This window comes from Sus scrofa, chromosome 13, assembly GCF_054392235.1.
Source record: "Sus scrofa isolate SSC_HxYL_T2T_F1_AM1 chromosome 13, Sscrofa_HxYL_maternal_Yorkshire_Landrace_v2.0, whole genome shotgun sequence".
NCBI lineage: Eukaryota > Metazoa > Chordata > Mammalia > Artiodactyla > Suidae > Sus > Sus scrofa.
This window is the reverse complement of record NC_139395.1, coordinates 173,505,122-173,523,186: the sequence shown is the minus strand read 5'-3', so window position 1 is coordinate 173,523,186 and position 18,065 is coordinate 173,505,122. Positions and strand designations below refer to the sequence as shown.

The 18,065-nt window shown below is 40.5% G+C and overlaps 1 protein-coding gene across 7 annotated transcripts in view; it reads left to right on the top strand.

The window, feature by feature from the left end:
* The first annotated feature begins 435 nt into the window (after positions 1-435).
* TMEM30C (transmembrane protein 30C) overlaps positions 436-18,065 on the top strand; it is a 60,432-nt gene continuing 42,802 nt past the window's right edge. For 2 of the 7 annotated variants that reach the window (XM_084991605.1, XM_084991601.1), the window contains exons 1-6: positions 442-597; positions 2,139-2,337; positions 7,283-7,393; positions 13,733-13,834; positions 15,913-16,000; positions 16,597-16,737. In XM_084991605.1, coding sequence (XP_084847731.1) covers positions 2,146-2,337; positions 7,283-7,393; positions 13,733-13,834; positions 15,913-16,000; positions 16,597-16,737 — 634 coding nt within the window. In that variant the 5' untranslated portion in view covers positions 442-597; positions 2,139-2,145. Of the gene's footprint in view, positions 598-2,118; positions 2,338-7,282; positions 7,394-13,732; positions 13,835-15,912; positions 16,001-16,596; positions 16,738-18,065 lie in introns of all 7 variants that reach the window. The other 5 variants (XM_084991602.1, XM_084991603.1, XM_084991604.1 and 2 more) reach the window with 5 other exon arrangements.

The window sequence follows — 18,065 nt, the reverse complement described above, 5'->3', positions numbered from 1 at the left end:
TGTAGGTCGCAGACGCGGCTCGGATCCTGCGTTGCTGTGGCTCTGGTGTAGGCTGGCGGCCACAGCTCCAATTAGACCCCTAGCCTGGGAACCTCCATATGCCGCAGGAGCGGCCCAAGAAATAGCAAAAAGACAAAAAAAAATAAAATAAAATAAAAGTAACTACAAAAGGTATACCTGGCTATCTCTCAATATTGCCTCAGAAATATTTTCACTTACTATTAGTAATGGTTAATTTTATGTGTCAACTTGACTGGACCACAAGGTACCCAGATTGCCAGTCAAATCTTGTTCTGGGTGTTTCTGTGAGGGTATTTTTGGATGAGACCAGCATTGAAACTGGGGACTTGAGCAAAGCAGATTGCCCTCCATAATGTGGGTGGGCCTCATCTTGTCAGTTAAATCCTGAATAGAATAAAAGGCTGACCCTCCCCCAAGTAAGAGAGAACTCTGCCTTCCAACTGAAACACTGGCTCTTCCTGCCTGATGACCTCAAACAGCTCTTCCTGGTTATACAGCAGCTTTTGGCCTTCAAACTCAAACTGGAGGAACATCAGCTCTACAGGCTTTGAACTTGCCAGCCTCCTCCATAATCCTGTGAGCCAATTCTTTATGATATATCTACACATACATATAGCTCTCCTACTGGTTCTGTTTCTCTGGAAAAGCTTAATATACTTCTGTGAAGCACCTTTAATCAAGTTAGGGATTTGATTAGATTGGTTTCAATGTTTTATAAAAAGCCTAAAAAATACTGTTCTTGATTTGTAATGACCGTTCTGGTAGATGTTACCTGAGTACTGTAATCTCATCCAGCGTTGGAACAAATACCTAGATTGCAAACATACCCAATATTTTGTAGGCCAACTCCGCACACATAATCAAATCTCATAGGCTGTTACTAATCTTAAACTCAAGTTCTTGAACATGTTTATTTAGTCAAACAATTGATAGATGTGAACTAGAAGTATTCGCTGCCATCTTCTCACACAAATATGTCTGCTACCAACAGCCATACTCACTACCACCTCAAGTGAGATTCAAATAGCTTTCTGAAAAGTTCCCATTGGTGTTGTGCTTTTTCCAATTTTACAAAGGAAAGTTTTAACTCTGAATAGGAAACCTTTCAGTGTAAGTAATTGCATTTGTTTTGTATTCTTTTAAATGAGTTAGATTTGCCGATGTCCTTTTCTTCTATAATACAATAATAGTCTGGCATGGCCTCTCAGCGGAATGTTAATAAAAGAGGAAGATTAGAACTCACATGCTCCCTAATTTTTAAAAAATGCTAATTCTGCATCTTGACTGCAGCTTGAAGGGGAAGTAATTATTAATAGCCTAATGAAAATAATGTTAGTGGATCTATAATAGGTGGAAAAAAACCCCAAACTGAACCCATAATACTCTTTTGCAATATTGAACATTTAAATGATTATCTGTTTTCCTCTTCCTTTCTCTTGTCTCATTTGGACTTCTTCAAAGTGTATGCTTGAGAAAAAGTTAGGAGGAGATGTTTTTCATCTACACTTGCTATTGGAATCTTTCTTATGGATGAAAAAATTGGAAGCTGCTGAGATTAGACATCTGTGTTCTGCAATCCCTGTTTGCTTCTCCCTTCCTCATTCTCACAAATGACAAAGTTAGCTAATCTGAACATTTTCCTAACTTAGTTTATATTCATGATAAGGGACAGCCACATTTGGAAAAAGCTGACAGCACAAATATTTTTTTAAAATTAATCTCCAAGGATTTGGGCAAGTTCTTAAAGATAAACCCATTTTCCCCCTTCCCAAAGGCCTTGCCCTGAATTAGTCACCACGTCCCAGAAATAGCCTATTGGAACTGCTTTCCAGGGTTGCCAAATGTTGGTTTATACTCACATACTTGGGACTATTCTTCCTAGGTATGGCATTTAGCACAACAAAGTTTTTGAGCCTAAGTAAAATATACCTGTTAGTGGCTGACTGATAGGAGCTGAGCTCCTGCTGAATATTGGGTCTGGTTAAGAAATAATTCTAGGAAGCATAAACTGCAACTACAAAGAAAGAGTGACATAATTCTTGATATTACCACTCTGTGGTATTACTATGAGCAGAAATGTTATAAATGTCTCAAAAGTATATCTGAGTAACCTGCAGGACAAAAATGAAGAGGAAAAGCCAAGACTCCCAGTCCAGATTGCCAGACAACACCGCTGTGAAGCAGCAGCAACTGCCCGCCTACCGGCTACAGCTCTCGGCCAAGGAAATTCTCTCTGGCTTTTTTGCTACAGGAGTGTTCTGCCTTGGCATTGGCATCATCCTTCTGTTGTCTGCAAAGAGCATCAAAGAAATAGAGGTTTGTCCTGTCTTATATTTTAATGCAATTTCTGAGAATTTTCAGCTTTGGGACTATAAAAGAATGGTCAGTTTGAGAACAGCTCTTCAACAGGGAACTGGATGAGACTGGAACATCGCTTTTTCAGAAGGGAAGGTGCACATGATGACAGAGCCTCTGTGTGATGGCTTTATTCATCCCTTCTCCCTCTTGAGAATAATCCATCTCACACTGGTCAGTTCAGCCATATTTGTTTACAGGCGCCTGGCAAAGTCTGGAGCTTTTTATGTTGGCAGAGTACCGGAGCAAGCGATCGGTACAGGCAGAAGGAGAGGCAGGGCCAAATGACTGTCAGACACCTATGAATCATATTGATAAAAAGAGTGAAGAGCCAAAGATATAGGTCTTCAGTTTTGCCCCACTTTCAAGCATTGTTTCTTTCCTTTTTCAAATGAACTCCCTCTGAGATCATTACTTTAATCTAGGAAAGGCAAAAACCCAAATATTTCTGACTTCTTAAGGATGCTTAGCAAAATAAACTCAGTGAAAAAAGCTGAGGCTAAAAGCATACCCCTTTCAGAAGCCTTTTGCTGATTTGATTCACAAGCTGTTGGAGGATGAGACACTCAGAAGCTAGTCTGGGGAGAGGAGCTTAGATCTGGTCTGAGGCTGTGTACTCATTTAGTTTAATGAATTAAGTAAATGTTTCATGCAAATCAGCCCTGAGCAGATTACCAATATCCCAGACTGTATGACCTCCATGCCGAAGGCAGCCATATTCCCTCTCCACACATGGGCTAGTGGCAAAATTACCATGAAGGCCAAGTCTGTCAACATTGATTTAAGGTTCATGAGTGTCTGAAGGTGCTAGACACTCTGAAGGTGTCTTTTGGGTATGCAGATGAGTAAGATAAGTAAAAGAGTTGATCCCTGTCCTCAATGAGCTAATGATAGAGTAAGAAAGATAATGTGGTAAGAACAGGGAGCTCAGCCATGGCTGGCTTGTTTGCCACATCCACAAGCCCTTCCTTGCATACTGCCAATACATAATAGGCACACACTTAAACTGAAAGAACAGATTAGGGCAAACAGGACTTCAAAGAAGAAAACGTCATTTCAGGTCCCACTCCTCCCTCCAACACATACTGCCCCATTGCTTTTCTACCATATTTTCTGCTCTCCTCTCCAAGCTCCTGGAAGATTGTCTTCCCAGAGCCCCTAAGTCTTTTTGAGTCCTCCAGTGTGATAATGTAGCAGAGGCAAAATGGCAGCAGGAAAATCGACTTGCCTTGTAAGCAAAGTAATTGGTTTACAAGAATGATATTTATTTCTGCAAATAGCTCATCCTGTTTACTTTTCTATTTTCTTCTTTACCAACCCCTTTCTTTCTGGATTCTTCCCCTCCGCTTCCCATGTCCTTTCAGCTTCCTCTCTTCTGGTCACCTATCCCTACCCACTATGAACTGCAGCCTCCATTACGAGGCATCCGGTGCTGAATGATATCACGACAGATACATGAAGAGAACTTCACCCCATGGTTGGCCTAAGCTACTCTGCAAACAACTTTCAATAGGATGATTTTCCAATTGCTTTTCTTTAAAGCCACTTTGAATAGGACTGTTTCTAACATTTTGCTCTTACACAGGAAAATCAGAAGTCACCCACAGGGAGTTCCTGTCATAGCTCAGCAGCAGTGAACCCCACTAGCATCCATGAGGATGCAGGTTAGCTCCCTGGCCTTGCTCAATGATCCTCTTTTTTTTCTTTCTTTCTTTCTTTTTTTTTTTTTTTTTTTTTTTTTTTAGTGCGGCACCTGGGGCATATGGAAGTTCCCACTAGGGGTCAATCAGAGCTGCAGTTGCTGGCCACAGCCACAGCAACACAGAATCTGAGCCACGTCTGTAACCTATACCACATCTCATAGCAATGCCAGATCCTTAACCTACTGGGCGAGGCCAGGGATCGAACCCTAGTCCTCATGGATGATAGATTCATTACCTCTGAGCCACAAAGGGAACTCCTGAATGTGATCCTCTTTTGCACATGGAAGTGTTTCATGATAATGGGTGTAAGATGAAGTGCTTATTCCAGGCCAATGTGACCAACACACACACCCAGCAGAAAAGTTCTGAGCTGGCTTTCCTCTTCTCACTTAGCCCTGGGGAACATCAAGGAAGTACCATTTCTGCAGTTCACTTTAAGCAAAAATGTAATTCCTGCCTCTCCAGAATTCTTGAAGAAGCAGACTATGGTCTTTGCTGACATTTTAGAGCTAGAGGTTTACAGAGTCACTTGAGCAGCAAAGGAGACAGTAGATGAAATTTTATGTTTTTCTCATAAAATTCTTAGAGCTAGAAAGCACCTTAGATATCACCTACTCAAAAATAATTTGATCATGAAACATTTTTTTCTTTTTTAGGGGCCACACCTTTGGCTTATGGAAGTTCCCAGGCTAGGGGTAAAATCGGAGCTGCAGCTGCTGGCCACAGCCACAGCAACTCACAATCTAAGCTGCGTCTTCAACCTCACCACAGCTCATGGCAACACCAGATCCCCGACCCACTGAGCAAGGCCAGGGATCAAACTTGCATCCTCATGGATACTAATCAGGTTCGTTACTGCTGAGCCACAATGGGAACTCCCAAAACACATTTATTTCTAATTCAACATTGAAAGAACTCCAACGAGAATCCATGGAGTAGACTGTATACTACTACATTCACCTCACAGGTCAGTTAATTACCAGCCAAAATGATGCTGTTGAAAAAAATATGGGCCCTAGAGGAAAAGTATTTTAACTCAAGATCAGAGACAGGCTGAATTAGGACCCCAGTTTCCTCACAGTTCAGTGTGCGAGCACTCAACTACAATATAGCCCTGTTCTTTAATGCTTTTTGAAAATTGGAATGCAGTTTCACAAAGTTTAGAAAAGGCATCAAGGAGTTCCTGTTGTGGCACAGAGGAAACAAATTCGACTAGTAACTGTGAGGTTGAGGGTTCAATCCCTGACCTCGCTCAGTGGGTTAAGGATCTGGCATTGCTGTGAGCTGTGGTATAGGTCACAGACACAGCTCATGTCCTGCATTGCTGTGGCTGTGGCATAGGCTGGCAGCTGTAGCTCCAATTCGACCCCTAGTCTGGGAACCTCCAGATGCCTCAGGTAAGGCCCCAAAAGGCCAAAAAAAAAAAAAAAAAAAAAAAGAAAAGAAAAGAAAAAGAAAAGGCATCAATTTTTTTCTTTGTTTCCCACCTCGCAGCATATGGACTTCCCAGGCCAGGGATCAGATCTGAGCCACAGTAGCAACCTACACCACAGCTCTGGCAACATCAGATCCTTAACCCACTGGGCAGGGCAAGGGATTGAACCTGTGTCTCAGTGCTCCAGAGACACTGCTGATCCCAATGTGCCAGCCATAGTGGGAATTCCATTAATATTTTAAAACATAAAAAAGTCTTGCTTCATACTTAAAAAATGATTTGATTAAATTTAATCAAATCGTTTAATTAAATATAAACATCTAAGCACAATTGAATAGTCTTTTGGCTAACCTTTAATTTAGTATTCACAGTTTACCTGTTTGACTTCCAAACTCCCAGTGGCTTTTCGAGCATTCAAAACTCCTTTCCTTCTTGTTAGTCTTCTCTCCCAAAGAATCCAAAATCGCATTGGCAGTTTACGGAGAAGAAAAACAGTCTTTTGCTTCCCTGTTCCTTCCCCATTCCCAAACTCTTCTTATTATTCCTTAACACAGTGGGGAAAAAGCAGAGGACCCCAGCAGCACCCCACACAACCCCTAGGTTGCACCTGAGATGAATGTTTCCTAGAGTGGAAATAACTCTTCTTTCAGTTCTCTCTTCACATAACTGAGCTCTTCAGCCAAAGCTCACAGGATTTGCCCTTTGGAGACACACTACCTTTTTTTTTTTTTTTTTTTTTTCTTTTTTTTTTCTTTTTAGGGCCACACCTATAGATATGGAAGTTCCTAGGCTAGGTAGGGGTCAAATTGGAACTGCAGCTGTGGCCTACACTTGAGCCACAGCAAGGCCAGATCCAAGCCACATCTGTGACCTACACCATAGCTCACAGCAACGCTGGATCCTTTTACCCACTGAGTGAGGTCAGGAATCAAACCCGCATCCTCATGGACACTAGTCAGGTACTTAAGCTGCTGAGCCACAACGGGAACTCCAGAAACACACTACCTTTTTTTTTGGAAACATGCCTTTTTCTATGTTTGATTCTTTTTTTTTTTTTTTTGGCTTTTCTTAGGGCTGCAACCCAGGGCATATGGAAGTTCCCAGGCTAGGAGTTGAATCGGAGCTACAACTGCTGGCCACAGCCACAGCAACGCCAGATCCGAGACACATCTGTGACCTACACAGCAACTCCTGGCAATGCTGGATCCTTAACCCACTGAAGCCAGTAATCGAACCCGCATCTTTATGGATCCTAGTTGGGTTCGTTACTGCTGAGCCATGACGGGAATTCCTGTTTGGTCATTTTTAATAACTTCCTCTAGACTCCATGTAAAAGAAGCCATTAGTATAAATATTTTCCGTGAAATAAAATGGGAAAACAGTCAAGTGATTTACCCATATAGCTGATTAGACCTAGGCCACGGGCCCAGTTCGCGTGAGTCACTGACTAATACTTTCCTAACAGTACCTTTTTATGATGGAAGCATAAGGCTTCATCACAACAGTTTACATAAATATGCAGTAAAACCCCGAACTTCAGGTAAGTGGCAAATGCTGCCAGGTACCAGAATGAAAGTCTGCTAGGAGGCCCAGTCCTCCCACATATCCTCGGAGCACTCTCACCCAGCACAGTGAGCTGCCCTTGGTTTATGTCCCAGACAGCACACCCTTGACCCAGAGAGCTTGGAGACTTTGGTTTACTCAGGACTTTAAGATATGTACTCATGTCCCTTTTAAATTAATAATTGTTATTTTCTCTGCCTGACAGATTAATTACACAGAAAAATGTGCAAATTGTGCAAAACTGCGGGAAAATGCTGCTAATTTTGCCAAAGAATGCGCCTGCTCTATTCCTTTTTACCTTTCAGAGGCAATGAGGGTAAGTGAAATTCAAGAGTCTTCAACTGTCTATATGCTGCTCTGCTCGTATTTAACACATGGCAGTAAGTCCATGATCTCCACCAAATGCTCTCCCAAACTGAAAATACAGAAAATAAAGCAGAATGGGGATTGGGAGAGAGGTCTTATAAAGTGTTGAGTTCCTCTGTGACTACCCCACCACCACCACCACCACCACCACGCCTTTTTTTTCCTTTGGAATTTAATTATTTTCCTTTGTAAATTTCCAGATTCTTTACCCACCCAACTTTGTGACATAATTCTTAACATCAATCAGACAGGTTTTACACCAAGTGTCAGCACAGGAGGGGACCATAGAAATCAATGCATCTAACCATTCATTTTATTGTGAGAAAATTAATGGGTTTAGAGGTTAAGTGACTTGGCCAAGGTCACATAGTGAATCAATGTCAAGGGTCACACACCTGGTAGGACTCTCCTCCTCACCACCCCCTCAAGCCATTCCCTACACACTGTTTCCTGATCCCTAAGGCGACTCTCGGCCTGGCTGTCAGACACTGTGGGAAATGCCAAAGAAATATTAAGAGATGTCCCTGCTCTTGGGCTGATTAAAGTCACATGTTAGTTCAGATCCTCTGAGAAGCAGATGCCAAGACAGGATTAGACATGCCAGAGATTTATTGGAGGAACTGCCTATGAAGGAAAATATGGAGGAAGTGGAGGAGGCTGGGAGAGCTTTCAGCCCACAACATGTCCCCCTCCTTTCTGCCCCCACTTCCCCTTCATAGATGACTCCGCATATGATGCTTCTACAGGCAGGCAGGCCTTTTCTTGAGCCTGTCACTGAACACCCCATCCTGCTTCCACCCCGCCCTGCTTCCTCCCCAAACCAGAAAAACCCTTCTGATTTCCTGTCTGGTAAAGATTCTGTCAGCAAGACTCAAAATTTTCTTCCTTGACTTTACCCTGCCCTCTCCTTTCTCATCCAAGCCTCTGAAGTATGAGCACTGTTCTTCCATCTGGGTTTCTCCCTTCCACCCTCTCCCTTCATTTTTTTGGCATCACTCCAATTCAGAACCTCCTGGTCTAGCACCACAGCAACCTTAACTGCACTTCTAGCCTTTGGCTTCTCCTACTTTTAGCCAAATGTTACTTGGAAAATCAGTAGACCACACCTTGGCACCCCCACCCCCACACAACTTGCCCTCTTTCGGATTGCTCTTGAGCATCTGAGGCCCAACTACCTTTTCTTTCTTTCTTTCTTTTTTTTTTTTTTTTTTGCTTTTAGGGGCCACACCTGCAACATATGGAAGTTCCCAGGCTGGGGTTTAAATTAGGGCTGCAGCTGTTGACCTACGCCACAGCCGCAGCAATGCCAGATTTGAGCCTCATCTGTGACCTACACCACAGTTCATGGTAATGCCGGATCCTTTAACCCACCAAGCAAGGTCAGGGATCTAACCTGCAACCTAATGAATACTAGTCAGGTTCTTAACCCACTGAGCCACAATGGGAACTCCCCCAGCTACCTTTTCATCTTTGTCTCTGCAAGAGATCTTGTAGTCTTGCCAAACTGGCCAGCTTGTTTTTCATGATACAACTCTATGTTCCTGCTGTTCTTTTGCCAAGAAAACCTTCAGTTACTCCCCACCTGTAAGATCTCACTTGTTTTAAGCCCCTAATATCCCAACCCTTCCCTGAGCCTCCTTTTTACTCATAAGTCCAATAAGAATTTCCCCACATTCGTATTATGGGAGTGCTCTTTCCACTCTTCTGATGGATTTACAGTCATCTGTATAATATCCTATAGACTCATTTCCTCTATTTGCAGGAGCCTCCCTAAGGATAAGGACCGTACTTTACATGCCACACACACCACACCCATACAGATCTGCACTACATACTCAACCTTCCTCCCACGTGTTACCACAGATGAACCATATGTGCTCCCATCCAAAGGTTCACCTCTCCACTTGTGTGGTAGATGCTAGCCTTTCTTGCCTTTAATGGATTTAACTCAGCAGTTCTCACCTCTCATATATCATCAACTTTTCTCTCTGTTGGATCATTCCCACCGTCACACAAACATTATTTTACCTGTCTTTAAAAAGCATAAACAAAGCACTTCTATTCTTCAAAACTTCCCTGTCCCTGTCTGCCCATTTCTTTCCTCCCATTACCAGGAAGAATCCTCAGAGGAGTCATCTATCTTGCCTAATTCCAATTCCTCTCTTCTCATTTCCTTAGACCCACTCTATTCAGGGCCCTCAGCCCTCAGTGAAATTGCAAGATTACCAGTGACATCCACATGGATAAATCCACTGCTCACTTCCTCATCTTTGACACGTTTTATTCTCTTGGCTTTCATGATACCTTACTCTCTTGGTTTTCCTCCTCGCTCTCTGGCTACTCTTCTTGGGTTCTTTTGCTGTCCTTCCTATTTTCCCCAAACTCTTAATGTTGAGGTTTTCAGGGATTTTTGTCTTAGTCTCTAGTCTTCTTCTTCTCTCCATATGCAGTCCCTCCCTTGGAAGTATCATCTGCCTCCAGGTTTAAATGCCATTGATCACCAACGCTGTTTTCTGTCTCTATCCCAAACCTCTCTTCCAGTATCCACACTTGCATTTCCAACTGCCTTCCTGATGTCATTAGTCAGGTGTCTAATGGATATCTGAAGTTCAACATTTCTAAAACTGAATTCCTAATATCCACTTTCCCCCCTTACCTACTCTGTACACACACCCCCCCAAAGGAAAAACCTTTTTCACCTACAAGCTTCTCAGTCAACTCTGTCCTTCTGATGCTCAGGCTAAAAGCCTTCCTTAACTCTTTTTGATCTCTTACCCCTCATATCCAATCCATCCTATTGGCTCTACCTTCAAAATATACCCAGATTCTGCTTACCTCTGCCCACCTCTGCTGTTACCACCCAGCTCCACACCACACTCATCTCTTATTTGGATTTCTGCAATAACCTCCTATTCAGGTCTCCCTGTTATATTCATGTCTCAACATAGCAGCCAGAGTGAACTTTTTAGAGCATGTTATATTGTGTTATTCCTTTGCTCAAAAATCCCTGCAATGGATTTTTTTCCACTCAGTCAAAAAGCCTAAGCCCTTAGAAGGACTTGTGTGAGATCTGGCTTCTTGGTTCCTCTCTAACCTCCTCTTTCCATTCTCTTCCCGCTCCCTACTCTGACCACACTAGAGTCAGGCATTCTTTTGCTCCATGTATCTGATTTCCACTTGGCTAACTCCTCTGCTGCCTTCAAGTCCTGCTTGGCTAACTATCACCTAATCAGGCCGATACTGGCCATCCTGTTTCATACTGCACCCTGTCTACTCACCCCACCCTGCACTCCTGATTCTTGTTACCTTGCTCTAATTCCCGTTTTTTCCATGTACTTACCACCTTCCAACTTACTATATAAATTATATGTATTATTTATTGTCTGTCTCTCACTACTATATCCCAATCACCTATAACTATGCCCAGCACACCGGAGTTGCTCAGTTAACATTTACTGAATTGATATATGAATCCATACTTCCTCCATAGTGCATAGCACAATATATTTTACATGGTAGATGCTCAGAAAATGTTTCCTGAAATACTAACTTAATAGAGGAAAGATAAAGTGCTAAATTATATGGCTTGATGCTCTTAGGATGCTTTCGTTTTATGTGTCCCCCTTGATCCCAGATAAAAGCATGTTGGCATCAGTAATATTCTGACTATATCTTTATCTCTAATCATTTTTGTAAGTCCAATGTAAATTATAAGGAATTACTGGGTTATACTGGGGTTGTAAGTGATATCTAAAGTCCATAGGGGACGTTTTATATCTGTGTTCTTTTATTAGAGGTCAAAATTTTAGTTCTCTACAACTGTACACTTTCTTTCTTCCTCAGCTCACCATGATACCCCCTAAAGTAAAAGTTAGCATTACTTTTATTCATCAGAAATTTATTCTTTCCCAATTTTAGAAATCAGAAGTCTGAAATCAAGTTGTCGGCAGGATTGGTTCCTTCTTGGGGGCTCAGAGTGCTTAAAATTTTAAAGAAAAAAAATCCAAAAGATAAAACCTTAAAGGGCTTCAAGTTCCCACTGTTTGTGTCCTTTGAAATCCTAAAGGCAAATAAGTGTTACCAGCTGCTAACCATTCCTTTCAACCAAAGGCTTCTCATAAAATTCCAGCCAAACTTCTCAGGACAACCACAGGGCCTTCAACTCACCCATTCACACACATTACACACTATAGACTCTCTGCCTGCAACTAGGAATCCTGCACAAAGTACCACTGGAGGGAAGAAACACCATCAAGTGCATTGTGCTTCCAGGGCCAATTACAAAGATGACCATCTTGGAGGCCTTGTTAAATTTTGGACAAAGAGTCATTGAAAAAAGGGTAATAAATCACTTCTGACCCTAGTGTGAGTATCCTCTGCCTATTTATTTTGTCACATTTATATGAATATATAACTTCCAGTAAGTCGAATTCTCTCCTAAGCATCCAAGAAAATGTGTAGTAAATTCCATTCCATGGATTTCATATTTTTCTGTAGTTATGGGTCAACAATAGAGTTTCCCTCTTTGGTTGAAGAAATGCAAGCAGCCATTCCCACTATGCCTGGCTTGTTTATCTTCACATCCATTCTCTCTCTTTATGATGTCAGGGCCCTGCATCTCCCCTTCTCGGTGTTCCAAAGACTTTTCTCTTACCAGTGACAGCTCTTCAGCCTTTGTTGTTTTCTGTAACTGGCCACACTTACCATGACCTTTATTTACAGTAACTTTATCTTCCATACATACTCATCCTCTTTTTTTGTGTTTTATTGAAGTATAGTTGACTTATAATGTTGTGTTAATTTCTGCTGTACAACAAAGTGATGCAGTTATACATATATAATTTTTTTTTTTTTGTCGTTTTAGGGCTGCACCAATGCCATATGGAGGTTCCCAGGCTAGAGGTTGAGTTGGAGCTGCACTGCCAGTCTATGCCACAGCCACAACAGTGTGGGATCCAAGCCCCATTTACAACCTACACCATAGCTCACGGCAATGCCGGATCCTCACTGAGCAAGGCCAGGTATCATCCTCTTAGAGGTCCTTAGGACAAGGACAAATTTGCATAGCTTAAGAGAATCAGTTGACTCAGGAAATTGTGAAGGAATTCTTTTGTATTTCTAGCACTGAATATAGCCCCTAAAATATAGGAAGCCTTAAGAAAATTTTGGCGTCCATATTTTTGGATACAGTCCTTCATTATTTTGGAGGTAGATAGTATATTCATTATAAATAGCTACAGTTGGACATTTACATTTGCATAATATGTGCTGTTAGTAAAATCTTTCTCAAGCCTGCCTGAAAAAGTTCTAGGGCCTTAGTATGTCACTATAATGGGAGAATCACTCTGGTAGCCTGTGATTGGGCAGCCTCATTCAGCAACATTCATGAAAAAGGCATCTCATGGCAACAAGGGTACAAATCATCTTGTAGATCAGGGAACTATCCCATCTTTTTGTTCACCATCTCTTTTCTTTCTTTCTTTCTTTCTTTGCTTTTTATGTTCGCAGCTACAGCATATGGAAGTTCCCAGCCTAGGGGTCAAGTTGGAGCTATAGCTGCCAGCCTACACCACAGACACAGAAACACCAGATCCAAGCTGTGTCTGTGACCCACACCACAGCTCTCGGCAACACCAGATACTTAACCCACTGAGCAAGGCCAGGGATCGAACCTATGTCCTCATGGATACTAGTCAAGTTCATTACAACTAAGCTACAAGGAAACTCTGGGTCACCATTTCTTGACCAAGTATTACATACTGCAGTACTGTGTGTGTTATATCCTAGGCATAAAAAAGACAACAATGGAGAGGACCCCAAAAAGCCGGGCTTGTGTCTTTCACATATGCAGTATGCACATACACCTAAACATGCTCAGTAGCTCCAATTTTAAATTATGTTACGTGGATTTGCTTTGAATTCACCATATGAATCTGCTGCTTACCACAACCCCTATGTAGAGCATCTTTCTAGTATTTCTAGGAAATATTTGTAAAATCAAATGTTATATATTGAGAATACAAAGCCTAGTTATAAAAATTTTTCAAGGCATGAATGCAGTAGCCCTTACAAAAACATTGTTAGTCATTTTATAATTCTGTATAGATGAGCACTTTCTAACACTGATTTTTAAAAATAATTTCTTGGGTTTCTATCTGACAAAAAGAAACTTTCCATTCTCATCAACATTTTTATGTACTACGTCTTATGTTTTAAAAATCCTGTCCATGTTTATTAACATCCCAGCTTCTTTTGCTCTCTCCTTACATCTTGCTGTTCTCCTCTACAGGGTAATGTTTATATGTACTATAAATTGTATGGCTTCTATCAGAACCTCTATCGGTATATTTTATCCAGAAGTAATAGCCAACTGGTGGGTACAGATATAAAGGTAAGGTTTTATTTGATTTGCTATAATACTCCTTTTTTAGGCTTTTTTTTTTTCGCTCTCTCATAAAGAGAGCTAGAGTAATTATTTTTTAAAAAAGAAGTGTAGATCACGCTCAGTGTTGGCTTTAAAGAATCTTCCTTTCGGCAATAGTCTCTAGATCTAGGATCTGATATTTGTGGCACAGACAGATTTGTATACATTCTCGCCATGGAGTGGTTGTAATGTCTCCAAGGCACAGTTCTGCTCCTTTTGCTTTTAATAAACCAGGTGAATCTTTCAGTGTAAAAGAGTATGGGAAATAAATTCAAAAGCTAAGGTTTTACAAGAAAGAAATGCCACAACACTGTAAATCAACTATACTCTAATTTTAAAAAAGAAAAAGTGTAAAATAAAACAAAACATTAAAAAAAGACAGAAATGTTCATTTCATTCTCGCATGAACTGAAGGGGCTAAGTATTCAGCTATTGAGAAGGAGCAGTTTCCTCTTCAGAGCAGGATTGTGAATCTTGTCTAGTTAAATGGTTATCTTTCATGTACCAATCTTTTTTTTTGACAGAATTTTATGTTAAAACCAGATACACATGGGATTACACAAGTCTTGGTAATAATGTGTCAAAAGGGCAAATCTTCAAGTACCTTTCAACCACAATTCAAGATTTATATTTCTCTTAACAAAATTTATAGCATACTGGAGCTACTTCAGACAGAGTTTTTACTTCTTTGAATGATTGACACATTAGATTTCAATGTTATTTCTTTACACTTAATTTCTGTAGTTATTTTAAAGTTGCTCATTTTAGGGAGTTTCCATTGTGCCTCAGTGGGTTATGAATCAGATTAGTATCCATGAAGATGTGGGTTCAATCCCTGGTTTTGCTCAGTGGGTTAAGGATCCAGTGTTGCCATGAGCTGTGGTATAGGTCAAAGATGCGGCTCGGATCCCGAGTTGCTGTGGCTGTGGTGTAAGCCGACAGTTGTAGCTCCAATTAGACCCCTAGCCTGGGAACTACAATATGCCATGAGTGCAGCCCTAAAAAGCAAATAAATAAATAAATAAATTGCCCATTTTAGTTAATGGATGCACTAATTTTGATAATAACCTTGAGTGGTTGGTCTCAGCCTGGATCACTCTATCTCCACCATTGTCCTTTTTATAACTGGGGCCTTCAGTCAGCCTAGATTAAGGAAATTTGGCTCTACTTCATTGAATAAAAGCCTTTGGTTTAATGAATAGCCTTTCAGACTTAAGATTACAAAATTGTACTTTTGGTAGATAATACTCAGAATACTGGCAAGAAAAGCTAGACAGAAACCTTTTATATAATGACATTATATAAAAGAGATAACCAAATTATTTTTAGCAACCATTCTTAAAAATGTATTCTGGGAGTTCCCATCGTGGCTCAGTGGTTAGCAAACCTGACTAGCATCCATGAGGACATACGTTCGATCCCTGGCCTTGCTCAGTGGGTTAAGGATCCAGCGTCACCATGAGTTTTGGTGTAGATCACAGGTGCGGCTCGGATCTGGCGTTGATGTGGTTGTGGTGTAGGCCAGCAGCTACAGCTCCAATTGGACCCCTAGCCTGGGAACCTCCGTATGCCGCAGGTGCGGCCCTAGAAAGACAAAAAGACCAAAAAAAAAAAAAAATGTATTCTGGTAGTTAGGTGGGTGTATTCCCTGTGATAAGTCATCTAGATGTAGACTCACCATTTACTTACTTTTTGGAATATTTTACACTCCAATACCAAAATCTTTTTTAAGATGTATGGGCTTAGCATGGTACTTAGCACAGCCAGAAAATTAGGTTACTTCCTGCAGACATATTTGGTATGCTATGTACTGCTAATGAGGAAAAAAAATACACACACCTGCCTGTAGAAACACACACACATCTCTCCAAACAAAACACAAAAAATTGTCTGGTCTGAGTGAGACAGCATCCTGGTAACAACAGGTAACTCTTAGTCTGTGCCAATAGATCAGTGTGGGTTGATTTACACTGCCAGTGTTTTTCCTTTCAGCATTTTAAGAGAGTTTACCAAAAGCACTTTCTCCTATATCATTTCTCATCCAGGATGTTACAAACTGTTCTCCATTCAAAAATTCCCCAAATGGGACCCCCATCGCTCCTTGTGGTGCTATTGCCAACAGCATATTCAATGGTAGGTGATTTTTCCTATTTCCATTGTGTTCTCTTTTAAAAATGTATAACAATCTAAATGTTGCTTCTGCAACTGAAAGGCAGTTTTAAAAAATCACATCTGCGGCTGAAAGGCAGTTAAAAAAAATGTTTGTATATATTGTCCACTGATATATTTCATTTGCAAATAAGTTCTTCCCTATCAGAAATTTGAAGTAGTTAGGAAACATGAGTTAAATGGAGACCCAGAATATTTTTCAATAATTGGGACCTTGGAGGAGTTCTCTGGTGGCACAGCAGGTTAAGGATCCAGTAGTCACTGCCTGACTGGGTTGCTGCTGTGGCATAGGTTCAGTCCCTGGCCCAGGACTTTACACATGCCATGGGTGCAGCAAAAAAATAAAATATAAATAAAACTTGCCCACATTCCGAAAATAATAATGGTAGTTGGGGCCTTGGAAAGAAAAGGAATATAGTCTTCTGATTCTAGCATCTATGGCATGTAGACATGTGAAGACTGCTCAAACCCTGCTTTATTTCTCAACTCTGTCTGGCTATGTACTTCCAAATGTGGCGGAAATGCCTGGATCTCTAATACAGTTTTTAATTTCTTTACAGACACCATTATTCTTTCATACAATCTTAATTCATCTATACATATTAAAGTCCCAATGCTAAGGAGTGGGATTACATGGTGGACAGACAAGTATGTCAAGTTTCAGAATCCAAGTTCCCACAATCTTTCTAGTGCATTTGCAGGTAAGATCCATACATTAGCTTAATATTCTTCTCTCCTTACAGAAACTTTGGTTTTGCTATGGGGGGATGTCTTTGATTCCTCCTCCTTTACTTCTTTGTTGACCTCTTTTTGCAGGCACCTCCATCACGTACCTCTCAGAAACATGAAATGATTTGGTACCCTGGTTACTTCAGTTTACCATTAGGAAAAAGGCAATGTTTTAAGAAACTTGTTCCTTCATCTGTATGGTGATCATGTAACTTTCTGTCCACATGAGAGTGAAAGGGGTCAACTAGAATAACTAAAGTTACTTATTTATTTGAAAGTTTTATTTATTGGTCAATATATTTACACTGCCACACTGATGGACCTATGAAAGAATGCCATGACAAACTATTTTTAAAAATAAAATTCTTTCCAAAATTAAAATGATGTATTTGTATACATGAAGCCAACTTTTAAAAATACTTTATTATCTAAATATTTATAGTTAACATAAGCAGAATAATTATTCTGGAAACAGAGTCACATACTTTAATCAGTTTCTTGGCCATATTTATCTTCATCACATCCCCCTGTATTTTTCCACTGAATTTGAGGATTTTTAAATATTTTACTGAGATATTATATTTATTTTTTTCACAACTTGTCTGCAGTATTTTTTGAAGTGCATTTTATGGAAAATCAATTTGAAATTGTTGCACCTTTAATTGATTCTTCTCCTTTGACCCTAATTTTTTTTCTTTTACTTTTTTAAAATGATTTTTAATTTTTCCTAATTTTTTTTTCAGTTGACCTCACTTTTTTATCAATTTGTTTGTTTTTTTTAGGGCCACACCTGCTGTACAATGTTCCCAGGCTAGGGGTAGAATTGGAGCTATAGCCACTGGCATACGCCACAGCCAGAGCAACGCCAGATCCAAGCCATGTCTGCGACTACACCACAGCTCACAGCAACACCGGATCCTTAACCCACTGAGCTAGGCCAGGGATCAAACCCGCAACCTCATGGTTACTACTTGGATTCATTTCCTCTGTACCACAGCAGGGATTTCTTGCTATCTTTTAATTCTGAGAGATAAGAAGATTTTATCCATTTTTTTTTAAGATTTCAAAAAACAGATTTATTAAGATAGGACTCTTGTGAGAGATGCAAGCAGGCAGGCAAGGCGGTTCTTATCCAGTATTTTAATCCATCAAAATGGTCTTCCTGTAAACTGAGATAGTCCAAAGCACAATTATAGAATTTGAATATAAAATCTTGTACTCATTTTGAACTCTCATTATGTAATGTGTTCAATTGTTTACTTACTTTTATAGGGGTAAATGTCACTATCTTCTTGTTTGC